The sequence below is a fragment of the Delphinapterus leucas genome, chromosome 1 (assembly GCF_059928025.1).
Source record: "Delphinapterus leucas isolate spDelLeu-1000000601 "Yukka" chromosome 1, BTC_Dleu_Yukka2, whole genome shotgun sequence".
Classification (NCBI taxonomy): Eukaryota; Metazoa; Chordata; class Mammalia; order Artiodactyla; family Monodontidae; genus Delphinapterus; species Delphinapterus leucas.
In genome coordinates, this window is record NC_143129.1 from 35,125,640 (window position 1) to 35,146,558 (window position 20,919).

The 20,919-nt window shown below is 39.4% G+C and overlaps 1 protein-coding gene across 1 annotated transcript in view; it reads left to right on the forward strand.

Moving 5' to 3' along the window:
* The window catches only part of PLD5 (phospholipase D family member 5), a 270,932-nt gene that overhangs the window by 173,805 nt on the left and 76,208 nt on the right, over positions 1-20,919 (forward strand). The window contains 1 exon segment of the mRNA XM_089907920.1: positions 3,391-3,518. Within this exon segment, the coding sequence (XP_089764046.1) occupies positions 3,391-3,518 (128 nt within the window).

Genomic DNA, 20,919 nt, shown 5'->3' on the forward strand with positions numbered 1-20,919 from the left:
GTGGTCTCTGAAACTGTCCTCAATTCTTTTCATTCTTTTTTCTTTATTCTGCTCTGTGGTAGTTATTTCCACTATTTTGTCTTACAGGTCACTTATCCATTCTTCTGCCTCAGTTATTCTGCTATTGATTCCTTCTAGAGAATTTTTAATTTCATTTATTGTGGTGTTCATCATTGTTTGTTTGCTCTTTAGCTCTTCTAGGTCCTCGTTAAACATTTCTTGTATTTTCGCCATTCTACTTCCAAGATTTTGGATCATCTTTACTATCAGTACTCTGAATTCTTTTTCATGTAGACTGCCTCCTCATTTGCTTGGTCTGGTGGGTTTTTCTCTGTCTTCTCATTTTGCTTAACTTACTGTGTTTGGGGTCTCCTTTTCACAGGCTGCAGGTTCATAGTTCCCGTTGTTTTTGGTGTCTGCCCCCAGTTGGTAAGGTTGGTTCAGTAGGTTGTGTAGGCTTCCTGGTGGAGGGGACTGCTGCCTGTGTTGTGGTTGATGTGGCTGTATCTTGTCTTTCTGTTGGGCAGGACTGCATCCGATGGTGTGTTTTGGGGTGTCTGTGAACTTATTATGATTTTCGGCAGCCTCTCTTCTAATGGGTGGGGTTTTTTTCCTGTCTTGCTAGTTGTTTGGCATGGGGTGTCCAACACTGGTAATTGCTGGTCGTAGAGTGGAGCTTGGTCTTAGTGTTGAGATGGAGATCTCTGGGAGAGCTCTCACCGATTGATGCATGGTCCCAGGAGGTCTCTAGTGTACCAAAGCCCTGAGCTCGGCTCTCTCACCTCAGAGGCTCAGGCCTGACACCCGGCTACAGCACCAAAACCCTGTCAGCCACACAGCTCAGAAGAAAAGGGAGGAAAAAAAGAAGAAAGAAAGAAAAAGAATAAATAAATAAAGTTATTAAACTAAAAAAAGTAAAAAAAAAAGAAAAGAAAAAAACAGAACAACCAAACCAATAAACAAATCCACCAATGATAACAAGCACTAAAAAACTATACTAAAAAAAAAAAAAAAAAAAACAGACAGACAGTACCCTAGGACTAATGGTAAAAGGAAACCTATACAGACAAAATCACAAAAAGGAGCATACATACACACACCCACAAAAAGGGAAAAAGAAAAAAAAAATGTATATATATGAAGGAAGAGAGCAACCAAATCAATAAACAAATCTACCAGTGATAGTAAGCTCTAAATACTAAACTGAGATAAACATAAAATCAGGAACAAATTAGATGAAGAAAGCAAACCTCAAGTCTACAGTTGCTCCCAAAGACCACCACCTCAATTTTGGAATGATTCGTTGTCTCTTCAGGTATTCCAGAGATGCCGGATACATCAAGTTGATTGTGGAGATTTAATCCACTGCTCCTGAGGCTCCATGGAGAAATTTCCCTTTCTCTTCTTTGTTCACACAGCTCCTGGGGTTCAGCTTTGGTTTTGGCCCTGCCTCTGCGTGTAGGTCGCCCTTTGGTGTCTGTTCTTCGCCCAGACAGGAGTGGGTTAAAGGAGAGGCTGAATAGGGGGCTCTGGCTCACTCAGGCCGGGGGAGGGAGGGGTATGGAATGCGGGACGAGCCTGTGGTGGCAGAGGCCAGCATGACGTTGCAACAGCTCCAAGTGTTCTCCCAGGGAAGTTGTCCCTGGATCACAGGACCCTCGCAGTGGCAGGCTCCACAGGCTCCTGGGAGGGAAGGTGTGGATAGTGACCTGTGCTTCCACACAGGCCTCTTGGTGGCTGTAGCAGCAGCCTTAGCATTTCATGCCCAACTCTGGTGTCCGCGCTGATAGCCACAGCTTGCGCCCATCTCTGGAGCTCATTTAGGTGGTGCTCTGAATCTCCTCTCCTCACACGCACTGAAACAATGGTCTCTTGCCTCTTAGGCAGTTCCAGACTTTTTCCCGGACTCCCTCCCAGCTAGCTGTGGTGCACTAGCCCCCTTCCCAACCCCAGTCCTCTCCCTGTGGTCTGACCTCCAAAGCCTGAGCCTCAGCTCCCAGTGCCCACCCGTCCCAGCGGGTGAGCAGACAAGCCTCTCAGGCTGGTGAGTGCTGGTTGGCACTGATCTTCTGTGAGGGCATCTCTCCATTTTTCCCTCTGCACCTCTTTTGCTGCCCTCTCCTCCATGGCTCTGAAGCTTCCCCCGCCCACCCCCTGTCTCCACCAGTGAAGGGGCTTCCTAGTGTGTGGAAACATCTCCTCCTTCACAGCTCCCTCCCAGAGGTGCAGGTCCCATTCATATTCCTTTGTCTATGTTTTTTCTTTTTTCTTTTGCCCTACCCAGGTACGTGGGGAGTTTCTTGCCTTTTGGGAGGCCTGAGGTCTTCTGCCAGCGTTCAGTAGGTATTCTGTAGGAGTTGTTCCACATGTAGATCTATTTTTAATGTATTTGTGGGGAGGAAGGTGATCTCCATGTCTAACTCTTCTGCCATCTTGAAGGTCCCCCCTGTATATGTTCCTTTTGAGAAGCTGTAAACACATAGTCCTGAGGCAGCAGTACATAGCAGCTTGACAACTGATTATGACACATTATGCATAGAACAATTGGTTAAATTCAGATCTTAAAGTAAATTTTTTGGTTTTAACAATAGCCTGGGTGACCTAGTTGACCTTACATTTCTGTAAGGCTTGAATAACCCCGTTGCTTATATTAAGAATTATCAGATAAAGAAAGGCTAGGAAGAAACCAAATCCAAATTAAATAATGAAGAGGGAAACAAAGAAGTTAAGGCAAGTGAAAGGTGAAACTAACATACAGAAAGTATAGGAAGGCCAGTTCCTATGAACAACAAGGATTTACTGTATAACACAGGGAACTATATTCAATATCTTATAATAACCTATAATGGAGAAGAATCTGAAATATATATATATATATATGTATGTATATACATAACTGGATCACTGCTGTACACCTGAAACTAACACAATATTGTAAATCAACTATACTTCAATAAAGAAAAAGAAGGCCAGTTTCTTATTGAGGAAAGGCATATTACTAAGCAAGACTGATCTTTTATTGATTGCAAAATTGTATGAAAATTATCCCAAAAGTAAAAGAAAAAAGAGCATGGCACACCTATCTCACCATTTGAGTGATAAATCAAGGAGTGAGGATTTGAGTCAGATCTGACTTGAGAAGCCATGATCTTGTCACCATGTGGAGCTATACATAGGGAAAAACTTATTCTTTTTTTTTCCCTTTGTATTCTCTTTGGGAATAAAGTAACTCCTTGAGGATCCTCTCTGCACTTAACTAATGTAAATATTTGGCTTCCCTGAATGCCAACTGTGATGGATGCAAACCATGAGTATTTCTGCTGGTACGTGACTGACTGCATGTTCATGGCCTTGACACAGAGGCTGACTGGGATTTCCTTGAACTCCTAGGAGCTGAGGTGACCTACATGAACATGACTGCCTACAACAAGGGCCGGCTGCAGTCCTCCTTCTGGATTGTGGACAAACAGCATGTTTACATCGGCAGTGCTGGTTTGGACTGGCAGTCCCTGGGACAGGTAATATTTTCATTACATAAAGTCAGTGTTCTGTCAGCATCAAAACTACCACCTCCAAAAAAAAAAAAAAAACACAACAAAAAAACCTACCACCTCCATAAAGCATTCAGTCACCTCTACTGTGGTTGAGGGAAATTAAACCTACAGCTTTTGTTATTTTGCATAGTTTTAGTAGGTTCACCTTCATTTAAAATGAAGTGATAAACCTTTCTTTGTCAGAATCATTTTACCAAAAGAACTGCCATTGCTTCAGCACTTTTATAACTCAGATGCTACTCCAAGATTATTTAGAACATGTTTGTGTGTAATTTATATTACACAAAGCTAAATTTTCAGGATGAGATCACATAATCTATGAGAAACAGGAAAACATAAATTCAGTCTAGGATCACATATTGTAGAATAATAGTTTTATCCCTTTAAAAAATCTTAAGATAAAGATGTCTTCATCTTTCTCTTTGCAAACAATTAACTTCAAATATCTTGAAAATATACTTGAACAGTCTTTTAATTTTCATGTATTTATTTGTGCCAAAGGTGATCCATGGAGGATTACAAATCACCTTCTTCCCATTTGTCAACTAGTGGCTGGAAGTTCTTCATCAATGGATGCATAAGAAGACTGACCAGTTAACTATGCATGCACAGAGCCCATACACAATGTTTTACCTGAGCTCTTTTAGTATTAGGATCCCTGAAATGACATTGAATTCTACTGCACTTCTATTTATTCCTATGGGAAAAAAGCACTGATGTGCAGACACACAATGGCCATAGCTTGAAAGAAAACACCACGTGGGATAAATCTGAGAGAGGGTAACATTATATTTGTACTGTTAGCTTCAGACCTTTAACCATTTGCCTCCCAGTTTCCACTCTTTTCCTTCTTAAACTACCATCTTTCATGCACACATATTCCATCTAGTTTTCCTCTTTTAATGTGTGAGGCAAATAAAAGTGCTCAGCTGTAAAAGAAATGGGCAAATGAAATACTAAAAACCCAATTATTGCCCTCTCCATGGAATAGTGTGGAGCCAAAGTACAACTTATCTAAGGTGGTTTTCTAGTTTTGCATGTGAGGAGGAGTCACAGTCAGTAGCCCAGTCTCAAGGGCCAAGTACTTGGTATCTCTAATAAGACAGTCTCCCTCCCCAGCGGAGGACGGGACACTGAAAGAAAATGCCGTAATTCATTTTGGAATTGAAAGCACCATCAAAGATTATGACAAAACATTGTTTATTTTATATTTGCTCAGAAAATTAGGTGCTACCTACTGATATAAAAATGATTCTGAATAAAATAATAGTATAAATAATAATAATTGCAACAATAACTAGCTTATATTGAATGCAAGGTGTTCTAAGCCATGTAAATGGATTATTTAATTAAAACCTCACAATGATCCTATGAGGTAAACGCTATTATTGCATCCATTTTAAAGAAAAGTAGAAGTCAGCCCAGAGTTGAGTTTCAGTATTGAATGTTTTAAGCAAATTTCTTCCAGTATTAATTCTGATATGAAAAATATAAATTTTGATTCTGTTTATCTTGTGTCTGATGACCCTTCAAACACACGTATAAAAATAGAGATTACAGCAACATCAGCACCTCAGAAATAAGTAAGGCAAAGATAGTATAAAGCCTCAATAATTTAGAGTATTTAGAGAAAAATAGTCTAATTTATGGAAATCTCTGGGTCTATCTTTTGCTTTTTTTGTACTTACAAAAAATTAACCAATAAGTATCTTTTGCCCAGAAATTTTCATCTGGATCTCCCATATTAAATAGATAAAATTGGTTCTGTAAGAATATTAATTATATGTAAATTCTGCTAAGTAGTTTTTAAAAAATTTTTACTGGAGCAGTGTTGATTTCTAATGTTGTGTTAGTTTCTACTGTATAGCAAAGAGAATCAGTTATACATATAGATATATCCATTTTTTTTTAGATTATTTTCCCATATAGGTCATTAGAGGGTACTGAGTAGATTTCCCTGTGCTATACAGTAGGTCCTTATTAAGTTATCTGTTTTATATATAGTAGTGTGCATATGTGAATCCCAATCTCCCAGTTTATCCCTCCTCCTTCCCCCCCTAGTAACCATAAGACTGTTTTCTACCTCTGTGACTCTATGTTTTGTAAATAAGTTCATCTGTACCAGTTTTTTAGATTCCACATATAAGCAATATCATGATTTTTGTCTTTCTCTGTCTGGCTTACTTCACTCAGAATGAAAATCTCTAGGTCCATCCATGTTGATGTAAATGGCATTATTTTGTTCTTTTTTACAACTGAGTAATATTCCATTGTACATACGTACCACATCTTCTTCACCCATTCCTTTGTCGATGGACATGTAGGCCGCTTCGATGTCCTGGCTATTGTAAATAGTGTTGCAATGAACATTGAGGTGCATGTATCTTTTCAAATTATGGTTTTCTCCAGGTGTATGCCCAACAGCTGGATCATATGGTAGTTCTATTTTTAGTTTTTTAAGGAACCTCCATAACGTTCTCCATAGTGGCTGTACCAATTTACATTCCTACCAACAGTGTAGGAGTGTTTCCTTTTCTCCACACTCTCTCCAGCATTTATTGTTTGTAGATTTTTTTGGTGATGGCCATTCTGAGTGCTGTGAGGTAAAACCTCATTGTAGTTTTGATTTGCATTTCTCTAATAATGCAAATTATTAGATCTGATTATTGTAGTGCAATAATTTATCATTATTATAGTGATGCTGAGCATCTTTTCATGTACTTTTTGGCCATCTATACATCTTCTTTGGAAAAATGTCTATTTATTTAGATCTTCCAGACATTTTTTTAATTGGGTTGTTTGTTGTTGTTTTTGTTGTTATTGAGATGCATGAGCTGTTTGTATATTTTGGAGATTAATCCCATGTCATTTGCTTCATCTGCAAATATTTTCTCCCATTCTGTGGGTTGCTTTTCATGTTGTTATTGTTTCCTTTGCGGCGCAAAACTTTTTTTTTTTTTTGCGGTACGCGGGCCTCTCACTGTTGTGGCCTCTCCAATTGTGGAGCACAGGCTCCGGACACGCAGGCTCAGCAGCCATGGCTCATGGGCCCAGCCGCTCCGTGGTGTGTGGAATCTTCCCGGACCGGGGCACAAACCCGTGTCCCCTGCATCAGCCCATGGACTCTCAACCACTGCACCACCAGGGAAGCCCTGTGCAAAAGTTTAATTAGATCCCATTTGTTTATTTTTGTTTTTATTTTTATTACTCCAGAAGGAGAATCAAAAAAGATCTTGCTTCGATTTATGTCAGAGAGTGTTCTGCCTATGTTTTCTTCTAAGAGTTTTATAGTATCCAGCCTTACATTTAGGTCTTTAATCCATTTTGAGTTTATTTTTGTGTATGGTGTTATGGAGTGTTCTAATTTCATTCTTTTACATATAACTGCCCAGCTTTTCAAGCACCACTTATTGAAAAGACTGTCTTTTCTCCATTGTATATTCTTGCCTCCTTTGTCATAGATTAGTTGACCATAGGTGCGTGAGTTTACCTCTCGACTTTCTATCCTATTCCATTGATCTATATTTCTGGTTTTGTGCCAGTACCATACTGTTTTGATGACTGTAGCTTTGCAGTATACTCTGAAGTCAGGGAGTCTGATTCCTCCAGCTCTGTTTTTCTTTCTCAAGATTGCTTTGGCTATTCAGGGTCTTTTGTGTTTCCATACAAACTTTAAGATTTTTTTTTCTAGTTCTGTGCAAAATGTCATTGGTAATTTGACAGGGATTGCATTGAATCTGTAGATTGCTTTAGTCATTTGATAATATTGATTGTTCCAATCCAAGATCATGGTATATCTCTCCATCTGTGCATGTCATCTTTGATTTCTTTCATCAGTATCTTATTGTTTTCTGAATATAGGTCTTTTGCCTCCTTAGGTAGGTTTATTACTAGGTATTTTATTCTTCTTGATGTGATGGTAAATGGGATTGTTTCCTTAGTTTCTCTTTCTCATCTTTCATTGTTAGTGTATGGTAATGCAAGAGATTTCTGTGTATTGATTTTGTGTCCTTCAACTTTACTGAATTCATTGATGAGCTCTTATAGTTTTCTGGTAGCATCTTTAGGATTTTCTGTGTATAGTGTCATGTCACCTGCAAACAGTGACAGTTTTACTTCTTTTCCAACTTGGATTCCTTTTGTTTCTTTTTCTTCTCTGATTGCTGTGGCTAGGACTTCCAAAACTATGTTGAATAAAAGTGGCTAGAGTGGACATCTTTGTCTTGTTCTTTATCTTAGAGGAAATGCTTTCAGTTTTTTAACATTGAGAATGACGTTTTCTGTGGGTTTGTCAGATATGGCCCTTATTATGTTGAGTTAGATTCCCTCTATGCAAACTTTCTAGGGAGTTTTCATCAGAAATTGGTGTTGAATTTTGTCAAAAGCTTTTTCTGCATCTATTGAGATGATCATAAGTTTTTTATTCTTTAATTTGTTAATGTGGTGTATCACATTGATTGATTTGCATATATTGAAGAATCCTTGCATCCCTGGGATAAATCCCACTTGATTATGGTGTATGATCCTTTTAAGGTGTTGTTGGATTTTGTTTGCTAGTATTTTGTTGAGGAATTTTGAGTCTATGTTCATCAGTGATATTGGCCTATAATTTTCTTTTTTTGTGGTGTCTTTGTTAGGTTTTGATATCAGGGTGATAGTGGCCTTGTAGAATGAGTTTGGGAGTGTTCCTTCCTCTGCAATTTTTTGGAAGAGTTTCAGAAGGATAGGTATTAACTCTTCTCTAAATGTTTGATAGAATTCACCTGTGAAACCATCTGGTCCTAGACTTTTGTTTGTTGGAAGTTTTAAAATCACAATTTTAATTTCAGTACTTATGATTGGTGTGTTCATATTTTCTATTTCTTCCTGGTTCAGTCTTGGAAGGTTGTACCTTTCTAAGAATTTGTCCATTTCTTCTAGGTTGTCCATTTTATTGGCATATAGTTGATTGTAGTAGTCTCTTATGATCCTTTGTATTTCTGTGGTGTTGGTTGTAACTTCTTTTTCATGTCTAATCTTATTGATTTGAGCCCTCTCCCTTTTTTTCTTGATGAGTCTGGCTAAAGGTTTAACAATTTTGTTTATCTTTTCAAAGAATCAGCTTTTAGTTTTATTGCTCTTTTCTATTATTTCCTTCATCTCTATTTCATTTATTTCTGCTCTAATCTTTACAATTACTTTCCTTTTACTAACTTTGGGCTTTGTTTGTACTTCTTTCTCTAGTTGCTTTAGGTGTAAGGTTAGGTTGTTTATTTGTGATTTTTCTTGTTTCCTTAGGTAAGATTGTATTGCTGTAAACTTCCCTCTTAGAACTGCTTTTGCTGCCTCCCACAGGTTTTGGATTGTCATGTTTTTGTTGTCATTTGTCTCTAGGTATTTTTTTATTTCCTTTTTGATTTCTTCAGTGATCATTGGTTGTTTAGTAACATATTGTTTAGTCTCCAAGTGTTTGTGTTTTTTTACAGTTTTCTTTTTCCTGTAGTATACTGCTAATCTATTGTTGTGGTCAGAAAAGATGCTTGATATGATTTCAGTTTTCTTAAATTTTCCAAGGCTTGATTTGTGGCCCAATATGTGATTTATCCTGGAGAGTGTTCCATGTGCACTTGAGAAGAAAGTGTATTTGGCTCCTTTCAGGTGGAATGTTCTATAAATATAAATTAAGTCCTTTGGTCTAATGTATCATTTAAGGCCTGTGTTTCCTTATTGAATTTCTGTCTGGGTGATCTGTCCAATGGTGTAAGTGGGGTGTTAAATTCCCCCACTAGCATTGTGTTACTGTTGATTTACCCTTTGACAGCTGTTAGTATTTGGCTCATATATTGAGGTGCTCCTATGTTGGGTGCATATATATTTACAGTTGGTATATCTTCTTGGATTGGTCCCTTGATCATTATGTAGTGTCCTTCCTTGTCTTTCGTTAACAGTCTTTATTTTAAAGTCTAATTTATCTGATATGAGTATTGCTACTCCAGCTTTCTTTTGACTTCCATTTGCATGGAATACCTTTTTACACCCTCTCACTTTCAGTCTGTATGTGTCCTGAGATCTGAAGTTGGTCTGTTGCAGACAGCATATGTAAGTGTCTTGTTTTTGTATCCACTCAGCCAGTCTATGTCTTTTGGTTGGACCACTTAATCCATTTACTTTTAAGGTAATTATCAATATGTATGTTCCTATTGACATTTTCTTAATTGTTGTGGATTTGTTTTTGTAGGTTTCTTTTCTTCCTCTTTTGTTCTCTTCTGTTGTGATTTGATGGCTATCTTTGGTGTTGTGTTTGGGTTGTTTTTTCTGTTTTGTGTGTGCATCTAATGTAGTTTTTGGGTTTGCTGTTCCCATGAGGTTTTGATATAGCATTTTGTATATATACAAGGTGTTTTAAGTTGCTGGTCTCTTTCCTGCCTAGAAAAGGTCATTTAGCATTTGTTGTAAACCTGGTTTGGTGGTGCTGAATTCTCTTTGCTTTTGCTTGTCTGTAAAGCTTTTGATTTCTCCATCGAATCTGAATGAGAGCCTTGCTGGGTAGAGTGTTCTTGGTTGTAGGTTTTTCCCTTTCATCACTTTAAATATACCAGGCCACTCCCTGCTGGCGTGAAGAGTTTCTGCTGAAAAATCAGTTGATAACTTTATGGGGATTCCCCTGTATGTTATTTGTTGCTTTTCCTTTGTTGCTTTTAATATTTTTTCTTTGTCTTTAATTTTTGTCAGTTTGATTAATATGTGTCTCAGTGTGTTCATACTTGGCTTCATCCTGTATGGGACTCTCTGCACTTCCTGGACTTGAGTGACTGTTTCCTTTCTCATGTTAAAGAAGTTTTCAGCTATAACACCTTCAGATGTTTTCTCAGGTCGTTTCTCTTTCTTTTCTCCTTCTGGGACCCCTATAATGCAAATGTTGGTACGTTTAACATTGTCCCAGACGTCTCTGAGACTTTCTTCATTTCTTTTCATTCTTGACACCCTATGTCAGGGGGTATGTTTTGAGGTAGCTGTGAGCTCAATATGACTTTAAGCAGCCTGTCTGCTGATGGGTGGGGCTGTGTTCCCAACCTGCTGGTTGTTTGGCCTGAGTGTCCCAGCACTGGAGCCTATAGGCTGTTGGGTGGGGCTGGGTCTTGGTGCCAAAATGGGAACCTCCATTTCGGCACTGATCTATATCCCCTGGGGCCTCTACCACCAGTGTTCTTGCCTCCATAGTGAGCTAAAGCCAACCTCTGCCTCCCCAGGAGACCCTCTAAGACCCCTACTTAGGTCTAGTGCCAGTTCCTGTGGAGGTATTGCTTTGTCCTGGGTCCCAGTGCACATGAGTGGAGTCTATTTCTCCCAACCCTGTGGAACTCCTATGCTCAGACCCAGTTGCCCTTCAAAGCCAAATGTTCTGGGGGTTCTTGCTCCCAATGCTTGACCCTCAGACTCTCTTGGAGGGTGACTTTTATGTGGGAAAGTTTCTGTGTAGCCTGTGTAGGTTTAATATTTTTTTGGTGCGAGGGCTGTTTTTAGAATGAACGTCTGCTACCTCTTTCCTCAGTGTATGCTGGCCATCATCCCTTTTACAGGAGGTATGACTGATGTTGCGGTGACCAGAGCTTGCACTGGATATTGAGCAGGGCCTCCCCTTTGCTCTGTGGTTGTCACTGCCCTGTCAGATGTGGGGTCTGCTCCCTAGTTGTTGCAGTAGAGGCCCCAAGATCTGTTTCTGACCTGTGTTTCTGATCTATGGTGCGAGGTAGGTAGGATTAGAGCACTCCCACTGGGAGGGAAGCCACTGAGTTTTCCTCCTTTGTAGCTGTTCACCTGTGAGTGTACTCTGTTTTGTCACTTTTCACCCCGTGTTGGCTCACAGATTACACTGTTGTTGGAAGTGCTCTCAGCCCCGCCTAACGAGGGGTATGCTGGCAATTGGCCCTGGTGTCTCTCAGGCATTGTTTTTACCAGGCCACCTGTGCAGGTCCACTGAAGTCAGGTTCCAGGACTGCAGTAACTGTGCAGCTGGAACTGCTGTGGGAGCTATGAAGGCAGCTCAGATTTTGGCCTGGTCCAATCCCCACATGTATGTGCCCACAAAGCCTACAGCCACTAAAGCTAGACCCGTCTCAGCTGTGGGAGCGCTCAGCCATTTGGATACCCCACAGGCACTGAGTTTACAAAGCCAGAAGCGAGGATGTAAATCCACGGTTCCCACAGCCACAAGGAGAAATTTCAGCTCTTCCTCCTTAGTTGCATGGCCCCTGGGGCTCACCTGTGGTTTCAGCCCTACCTCTGCATGTGTGCCTCCCACCAGGAGCTTCTCCCAAGGCTGCCCCAGAGCACACGCACCTGCCCAGGCAGGCAGAGCAGAGGCAGCAATGGGTGGGGCATGCAAGCCTGCTCAGGTGGGCACCCCTCCTAGTGCCCATGGAGGCAGGGGCCAGCACATGGGGAAGGGGGCTGCAGTGGCGGCCCCACCCCTTGCGTGCCACTCAACAACGGCACCCTGCTTCTATGGCGGCCTGGGCTTCTTCCACGAACATTCCCAGTTGTGGAGCTCCTTCCTCTCATCCCTTCAGGCTGTCTCTTCACAGCCAACAGCTGTCCCCTCCTTGGGTCTTCTCTCCAAACCCCACTTTCCAGCACCCAGCCCCCATCCACACCAGCAGACACGTCTCAGTCTGTGGCACAAAGGGCTATAGCACAGACCATCCGTGTAGGTCTTACTGTGTCCTGCCTGCCACAGACTGGTTGCTGTACTCTCCTCTGAGCCCTCAAAGCTCCCCTTCTGTCCCAGCTGATTTCCCCACCAGTGAGGGGGCTTCCCAGTGTGCAGGAACCTCTCCTTTCCTTCAGTTCCCCCACCAGGGGTGCTGGTCCCATCCCATTTCCTCTTTTCTTTTTGTCTTTCTTTTGTCTTACCTGGTTGTGTGGGGATTTTTCTTGTCCTTTCAGGTGTCCAGGGTCCTCTGATTATGTTCAGCAGGTGCTCTGTGAGACTTGTTCCATTTGTAGGTGTATTCTTAATGTACTTGGAGGGAGAGGTGAATTCCACATCCTCCTATTTCATCATCTTGATTCCTCCCCCCGCTAAGTGGTTTTTAACTTGAGCATCATTTGTTGTTTTTTTTTTTTAAAGAAAATGCATCTTCCCACCACTAAATTTTATTGTCTTTATTATTAACTGTTATTAACTGATAGGGTTTAAACTTCTATGAATTTCACTTGAGTGAGGTTTGAATTATTGAGGTTTAATGACATTTTTCTCCAAATCTTTGAACAAGTTATCTTTGTTTACTTTATTTCCTTCTACTCCTTCCCTTAGATAGACAGACATACATATATTCAAGTATTGGTTTCTCTGCATGAGGATCCTTCCTTTGTCTTTGCTGTTTGTTTTGTAGGAAAGTAGGTTGATCTTTTAAATGTTTATTCTCAATCTTTATAGCCATTTGGATATTATTTCCTTTTGAAATGGATCATTGTAAAATATGAAAATTTCCCCATTTTAAACATGGTAAATACAGAGCAAAGATAAGGTGCAAGTTATTTCCTATTATTCATATGAAGAATACAAGCTATTTTATGATCTTTCCCTGTTTACACATTCCTAAGTGGTAGCTGGTTTCCCTTCAGTTATAAAGAAGACTAGAGGAAGAAGTGGGCAAGTACCTGGACCTGGTTCTCTGTTTCATGACTAATCAAGCTCCTTTCTTAAGGACAAGTCAACTCCTTATGCTTCCTTTAATGTCATTCTCAGTAGGAGCTGGAGAATTACAACCTCTCCACTATTGCCATTGCATGCCACTGAGCCCTCCAGGTCTGTCTAGAAGAGATATCCCTCTGACCTTGTCCCATGCTGGTTTGTTCTCAGCTCCTGAACCACATAATGAGAGGGAGAGTAAACAAAGTGGACTTCTTAGATTTCTCTCCTTCAGCTCAAATATAGCAGCAAAGTTATGCTTTTAAAAGCCTAAATGAATTAACATGCTATTTCTTAAGTATGGAATAAATGTTTTATAAGAACTTAAAACTAAACTCATTTTATAATTCATAATACATTCACATAGAGGGAAACTGTGAAAAAGTGCTGAGCTTTCCAAATAGCCCCTTAAAGTGAGGATTGGTGAAGGTTCACACTCGCCAGCTGCCCACGGAAACAGTCTCTGGGGGAGGACAGCCTTGGGTGGGTTGGGGGGAAGGTTGCAGGCTTTAACAAAATGAGTAAGCCACCAAGGACTTCCCACGTGGACTTCTTTTGTGGAAATCTGCTTTCTTCTGTTGTTTGTAAACTTAATAGCAGGTTAGACTCCGTTGAGGTCAGGGATTTGGGAAGAGGCGAGGAAGATATCTTTGTGTCATTTTTTCCAAAAGGCTACTCTATTTCTGTGCCAGGCACTGTGGTAATACCTTTATATATACACAACTTCATTTTTCATAGCTACCTAAGGATGGATATAATCTCCATCTTCCAAATAAAGATAATATTGAAAAAATAAAACTAGAACAGATCCTATTGCTGCTCTTCTCTCTTATAAAATAGAATACTCACTAATCTGTAGAGGAATTAGGCATTTGGTGATGATTCTCATATTCTTTAGATTGACGATTAAGTTGGCAGAGTCTGAAACTTTCATTTCACTTCTGGCAATTTGGGATTCATGTATGAATTAACCCAAAGTTGCCATTTTCTCATCTTTCACTGCCAAACCAAACTCTTAAAAACTAAAATGTCTCATTTTAATTTTAATTTCTCTTAACAGTCTTTCCTATTTTCCTCCTGGAAGAGACTATGTTCATTGATGGGCTAGAGAAGAGACATAGCTGGAGAGGGGGTGGAGTTTAAAACTCTTCTGCAAGAACGTTTAGCATCCCATCAGCTCCCCTGCATCTATATGTCAACTGCTCACCTACTTCTCTTACATCAACACCCACCATTTCGCTGTCTCCTCTTTACACGTAGGCACAAATGCTGTCTCTTACTTTGTCCACCCTTTCCCCTTAGTTCTTGCTATTTGGGATCATGTTGTTACACTTAAATCATCTACTTTAAATTAGTTTTCCTTTCAACTGTGCTGGATTATGTGGGCCTTTTTTTGGTTTACCTCATGAGACATAGCACATCGCACAACAAGTTCCGTGCGTTAGAACAGATTTTTTCATTTGAGCAGAGTCGTGGGTGAGGCTAATGGTTACATGAAGAATTATAAGTATCAGACTCAATCCAACCCATTAGCTTTATATTTTGTGAAGTTTTCTAGTGAAATCAGATTATTGCTATCAATGATTGCCTTACATCTATACTAAGAGAAATAAAGCTAATGATAATAACAGCTTCATTGTATTGAGGGCTTTCTCTATGCTAGGCATTCTTCTAAGCATTAAAGAGTATGAACTCATTTAATTTTCACAATAACTCTTTCTTGTAAATGCTACTATCATCACTTTACTTTACAAAGGAGGAAATTGAGACACAAATCAGTAATTTACCCAAGGTCACCTTCCAAGAAGTGGCAAAGCAAGAATTCAAACCAAAGCAATCCAGTTCCAAACTCTTCACTCTTACTTTACTGCGAATAAGTTTTTAAAATAAATTACATTTATGAAAAATCATTTTCTTTCATGATTTTGCTGTGATGCTAAACAGTAAATCTCCTCTCTCTCTCTTTTTCTTTAAGAAAAACTAACAACACTATTCATCTAGACACCTTCACTCATTCACATCTTTCTTTTTTTTAATTTTTATTGGAGTATAGTTAATTTACAATGTTGTGTTAGTTTCAGGTGTACAGCAAAGTGAACCAGTTACACATATACATATATCCACTCTTTTTTAGATTCTTTTCCCATATAGGCCATTACAGAGTATTGAGTAGAGTTTCCTGTGCTATACAGTAGGTCCTTATTAGTTATCTGTTTTATATATAGTAGTGTATATATGTCAATCCCAATCTTCTAACTTAGCCCTTACCCCCAGGTAACCATAAATTTGTTTTCTACATCTGTAACTCTATTTCTGTTTTGTAGATAAGTTCATTTGTACCCTTTTTTTAGATTCCACATATAAGCAATATCATATGATATTTGTCTTTCCATTCACATCTTTCTGATTGCAAACCCATGATGACATGATGGCCACAGAATGATACCTACTGTTGCTCAGTGTTTGAGATCTACAAACTCACTTAACCTCTGGGTTGAATTTCAAAGACTAGGAAGTCAATGTGTGTGCTTCTGTATTCTCCTGCAGTGGTCCAGGGTGCTCCCCTAGAATCCGTGGCCACAGGGAGTCCTGTGGGAGAGAAAAGAACACCATCACAGGCTTTTGCACTTAGAGGTTTTGATTTGTGAATCTTAGGAGCTCCTAAAAACATATAGAGGAAACGAAAAAAACAGCACAAACAAAGCAAACAAAAGACTAGCCAGCGTGTGAAGTAGAAAGAAAAGGGCAGAACAGTCTTCAAACCACAGGGCTCTGAGGCATGGTGCTGAAGTAGAAGAAGCTGAAAAGGAAAATGTAAAAATCATGCTTTTAGAAAAAGTTACTTTTATAATTTTTCAAGCATACCCTCTTAAATGAACTACTAGCCTGGAGTTGGAGGCAAGATTCAATGGGTTCATTGGTCACAAGACTCTGGCAACTCTGTAGAGGGGAAATATTTAAATAATGTTTTAAAATATAATTATAATAAAGAAGAATAAGCCTACTCTGTTAATATGTATTTTAATCTCAGTCCACCTTTATTCTGAATAGACCTGAAAGGTATCTCTTAAAACAGACCAGCTGTTGGGGCAAGGAGCACAGGAGCTTTATGATGAGGTCTTCCAGTGACTGTGTTGGTGATCAAAAGAGGCAGCGACCTGGGGTAGGTTGTGGATTGAGTCCTGCAGGCTATAGGAGAAACACTGAAGATCTGTGATGGGGCCAGGACCTGACAACACTGGAACAAATCTAGAGAAAGTGTACAAGCTGAGGAGTGAGGAAAGTAGGGAGATAGACTATGGCCAAGATTAAAGGGGGAAGCGACAGGATTGAATTGTGGTGGTGTGAAGGTTAATTTTATATACCAACTTGGCTAGGCTGTGGTGCCCATTTGTCTATTCAAACACCAGTCTAGATATTGCTGCAAAGGTATTTTTTAGATGTGATTAACATTTAAATAAGTAGACTTGAGTAAAGTAGATTATCCTCCCTTACATGGGAGGGCTTCACCCAATCAATTGGAGGCCTTAAGAGCAAAGACTGAGGTTTTCAGAAGAAGGAATTTGGCCTCAAGACTGCAACATAGAAATCCTACCTGAGTTTCCAGCCTGCCAGCCTGCCGGCAAAGCTGTGTCATAAGGACTCATGGGTTATAAGGAATGAGTCAGAGGGAACAGTGTATATTGTTCCAGCATCTGGGTGGAGCTGGGCCAACAGGGAGAAGGACCATACTGTCAGCAGAAATGGGAATATCAGGAGGCCAGGGGCCATTCTGATGTCCAATGGGCAGTTGGAAAAACAGCAAAGAAATTGGCCAATATTGATGCTTTTTATCTAATAGCTTGAGTACCCGAATAGTGATAGCTCTTGATTGACCCTAAAGCTCCTGATTTCATCATAGCTGCTATTTCTGACAATAACCATTTGGTAAGATGTTGACAAGAATTGCACTCCTTCTGCCTCGCCAGGCTGGTCACTTCTTTCAAGTTTCCCTGTGGGTTGAAATCATAGTCTGACGTTAGCGATGAGAAAGGGTACTGAGGCTTAAAGTGTCTTTGATTCCCTCTTGTCCCCTTTTCTTTCAGTTAAAAGAACAAAGCACTGAGGTAGAGTTTTGAAGACTGAGTGGGTGTGCCAGAGGGCAAAAGGAGGGCACTGCTTTGTAGCTTACCCTGTCACCACCGTTCAGTGCTAGCACTGAGCTGACGTTTTCAGAATTTATGATTTTCTAGAGACATGTTTTAGCTCCTATGGAAGTGGGCATTGGTAATGCAAGTAACAGTTATCAGAACCAAAATGAAAACGAACCAAAGCAAAAGACAATTCAATAGCAAATGCAATAGAAAAAATTAATATGCCTTAGACAACATGTAATGAAGGAAAACAAAGGATTAATTCTTCCAGTATTGATTTAGAAGATTACCTGGGCTGCTCAGGAAGGTCACTTTTATTTGCATATGAATTCTAAAGTAAATGAGGAGCTGGAAGTCCCTATTTCATGTAAAAGAAATGTATTTGCAGACAGATTTTCAGTAACAAAGCCATGCTTATTTTCTACAATTTTCAAAGTAACCATTTGGCAGAAATACTGTTCAAAAGAGCATAAGTAGGAAATCCCCTTTCCTAGTCTCCCCTGAGAGACATTCTCACAAAGCCAGTTTATTGTCTATTGTAAAATAGTCTCAGTTTGTGCAATTAAGTAAAGAAATAAGAGCATCACTTGCTCTCTCCTGTTTGCCTTTCCAAAGATGAAATTCAGTTAGTAGGTCATTCTCAAGTGAAATTTACTGCCAGATTTTTCCTTCATATGTCCCTGCAATACCTGATTCCTCAGTCTGTCCTAAGTGATGTGATAAATCCAGGTATCTGTAATGGCCCCTTAGGTAACATGTCTTGAGATCTCTATCCTGGCCACTTCTTTTTACTAGATATAATCCATTTGATTAAAGTTTCTCTTAAAATACGATGTCCAAAATTCACTATGGTACTTCAAAAGTAGCCCTCCCATGTAGACTTTGGCTTGTATTCATGTGAGCACTATACTTCTGAAAATAGAAGGTAAACCTGGATTTAATGTTTTGCCATTCTCATTATTTTTTGTTGGTCGTTACTAAGAGCATTGCTTGGCAATATAGCATAGTAGTTGGAGTCAGATAGAACTAAAATTGAATTTTTTTCTATCTCTTATAATTATATAACTGTGGGCAAGTTTTTTCATTTCCGTGAGCTTAAATTTATCTCAGCAATTGACTAATAATACCAACCTCATACAATTGTTAGGGATCAGATGGAATCTCACACACCAGAGCACTGGACCTGCAGCCTGGTTACTCCTCAGTAGCCAGTAGAGTTGATGACAAGGAAACTGTTTTCCTTCTTTGATAAGTTATCTAGATCAGTAGATCAAGGGAATGCTTAGAGGTGTTAGCGTTTGTTATCTTTGGCAAAGATTTTGTAAATCTCCCTAACACATGGTCTGGTTAACAGTACGGCATGGTGGGCAGCGGCACAGAAGGGGCATGGGCTAGGGGTTGTCTCCCTCTGAGGGAGGTCTCTCATATCTTAGCCATAGAGCTTTATTCTACATCCTGTGCTGTTCAAGGTTATCATCAATAGTAATAGCTAGAAGGCAACTGACCAAATTTACACGTAGCACAAATCTGGGAGATAGAGCCAAAGTCTTGGTTTTCAGAAACAAGACCTTAGAGAGATTCAAGCAAGTTGTTAGAACAGTACTAACAAGAGGAAGGTGAACAGGGGCATGGACATAAATGTAGACCACCCAAATGAGAATAAGCAAGCAAGGTAGTCAGCCACTACCACTTGCATTTGCCAGAGACTCAAAGGCGGACAGAGGAGTGGGAAAACTATACTTTATAGTGAAAAAGGGGAAGAAGCTGATTGGAGGCTGTTAGCATAGGGAAGTTGTAGGAGAACTAACTAGAAGTAGGGTATCCTATGTAATTGGTTAGGGGTGCATATTTGGCTTTCTCTGGTTGGTCCTAAATTGGAAACGGGACAAAATGAGGGTAACTGGTAATCAAGTTAATCAAGCACAGGGGTTATGTTTGGCTCTCTGGCTGGTTGCTACAAGCTGTGGGTCAGAGTTGTATTTTTATATATGGTCTGGCCATTGTCCATTTGTATATTCAACCTCTCAGGAATGAACAAAGCCTTCTTCTTAATCCCCCACTCCTACCATCCACTTTCCCAAAGGCTGGTTTTAGAATCCCAGATAGGCGTCTGGCTGCCTGTATTGAGAACTGGGTTGGGAAGTCACCTGCCTATGGGTTATTACATGAAATCCCAGCATCTATAGGTTAGTTGCTTAAAAAACTTTTATCAAATGAATGCATGAATTAACAAACTAGAGTGTGTTTACTAACCATGTAAGTCTTAAAGCCATAACATATGAGAGGACTGGAAATTACAGGAGAAATGAGTCATATCAAAAGCCTGGCCACACATACTCAGTTTGTATGTTGGGCTTGATGACAGAGCAGTGACCTCTACCAAAAGCTGGTCCACACCAATTTGGTAACATTTCTAACATCTCCTTCATGATTGTTAAGAATATGCTATTCATTATGAAAATAAATTTTTATATGCAGAAAAAATCAGTTTTAACCATGGAGTTTTATTTTGTTTTGTTTTTAATATGGAAGTAAACTAATTGGCAAAGCTTGTTGAATATATACATACAGATTTTGTTTCCTTCAATAAAAGTTTATGGAAGTAAACTAATTGGCAAAGCTTGTTGAATATATACATACAGATTTTGTTTCCTTCAATAAAAGTTTATTAAATATGTTTCACTGGATTACCTCGAGGGCTCAGTCAGACCTAGGAAATTCATTTATTTTAACAAATATTTTAACAAAGATTCACTTAGGTAAGTTTTATCGCCCCATTTTTTCCTACTTTATGACTTTCATATTTTAATTGGAAAAAAAATGGAATGTATTATCCTGATACAATGTCTTGCTAAAATACTACTCTTATACCCATAAATCATTCTGCATACTTCAAGTTTACAACTCAACTATCTATTATTATAATTAGCTGTCACTTCAGTCCTTTATTGTTGAGTTCAACAAAATTTAACTGTCATATTTTTAAAAACTTTTTCTGAAGCTTAATTCTCTCAGCAAACTAAGTATAAAAAATTAGCTCCATTGCCTTGTACCATTGTAACATGGCCTTCCTAACCCCACCCACAAACTGCTAAATTACTTCTATGTTGTTTTAGTCAGGTTGAATGTACAATATTTGGACCTTAAGAACTGTCTAAAAATACTCATCTATTTCTGACTTGGCCTGTGGTGCTGATTATGTGTATTCTATTCTAATTTCATTCTCAGAAACCTGTGGGAGAAATCATGGACTAAAATAAACCAAACAATATATAGAAATGCAAATATGTTTATAGTTTTCAGTGAGAGCTTTATACTTTTTAGAAATTCCCCGTGAACACTGATTTCTTTAATCCCCACAGCAGCCCTGAGATACATGAGATACATGAGACAGGCTTTAGAAGCTTCATTTTACAAATCAGGAAATTGAAGAATGTCCTGGAATTATTCCTTCAGTTAATGTCAGAGTTGAGAGTGAAACCCAAACTTCCGGTTTTTATGCAACACTCCTTTTACCTGTGCCTGAATCAGTGGTGCAGACGTCCCACATTTACAGTGA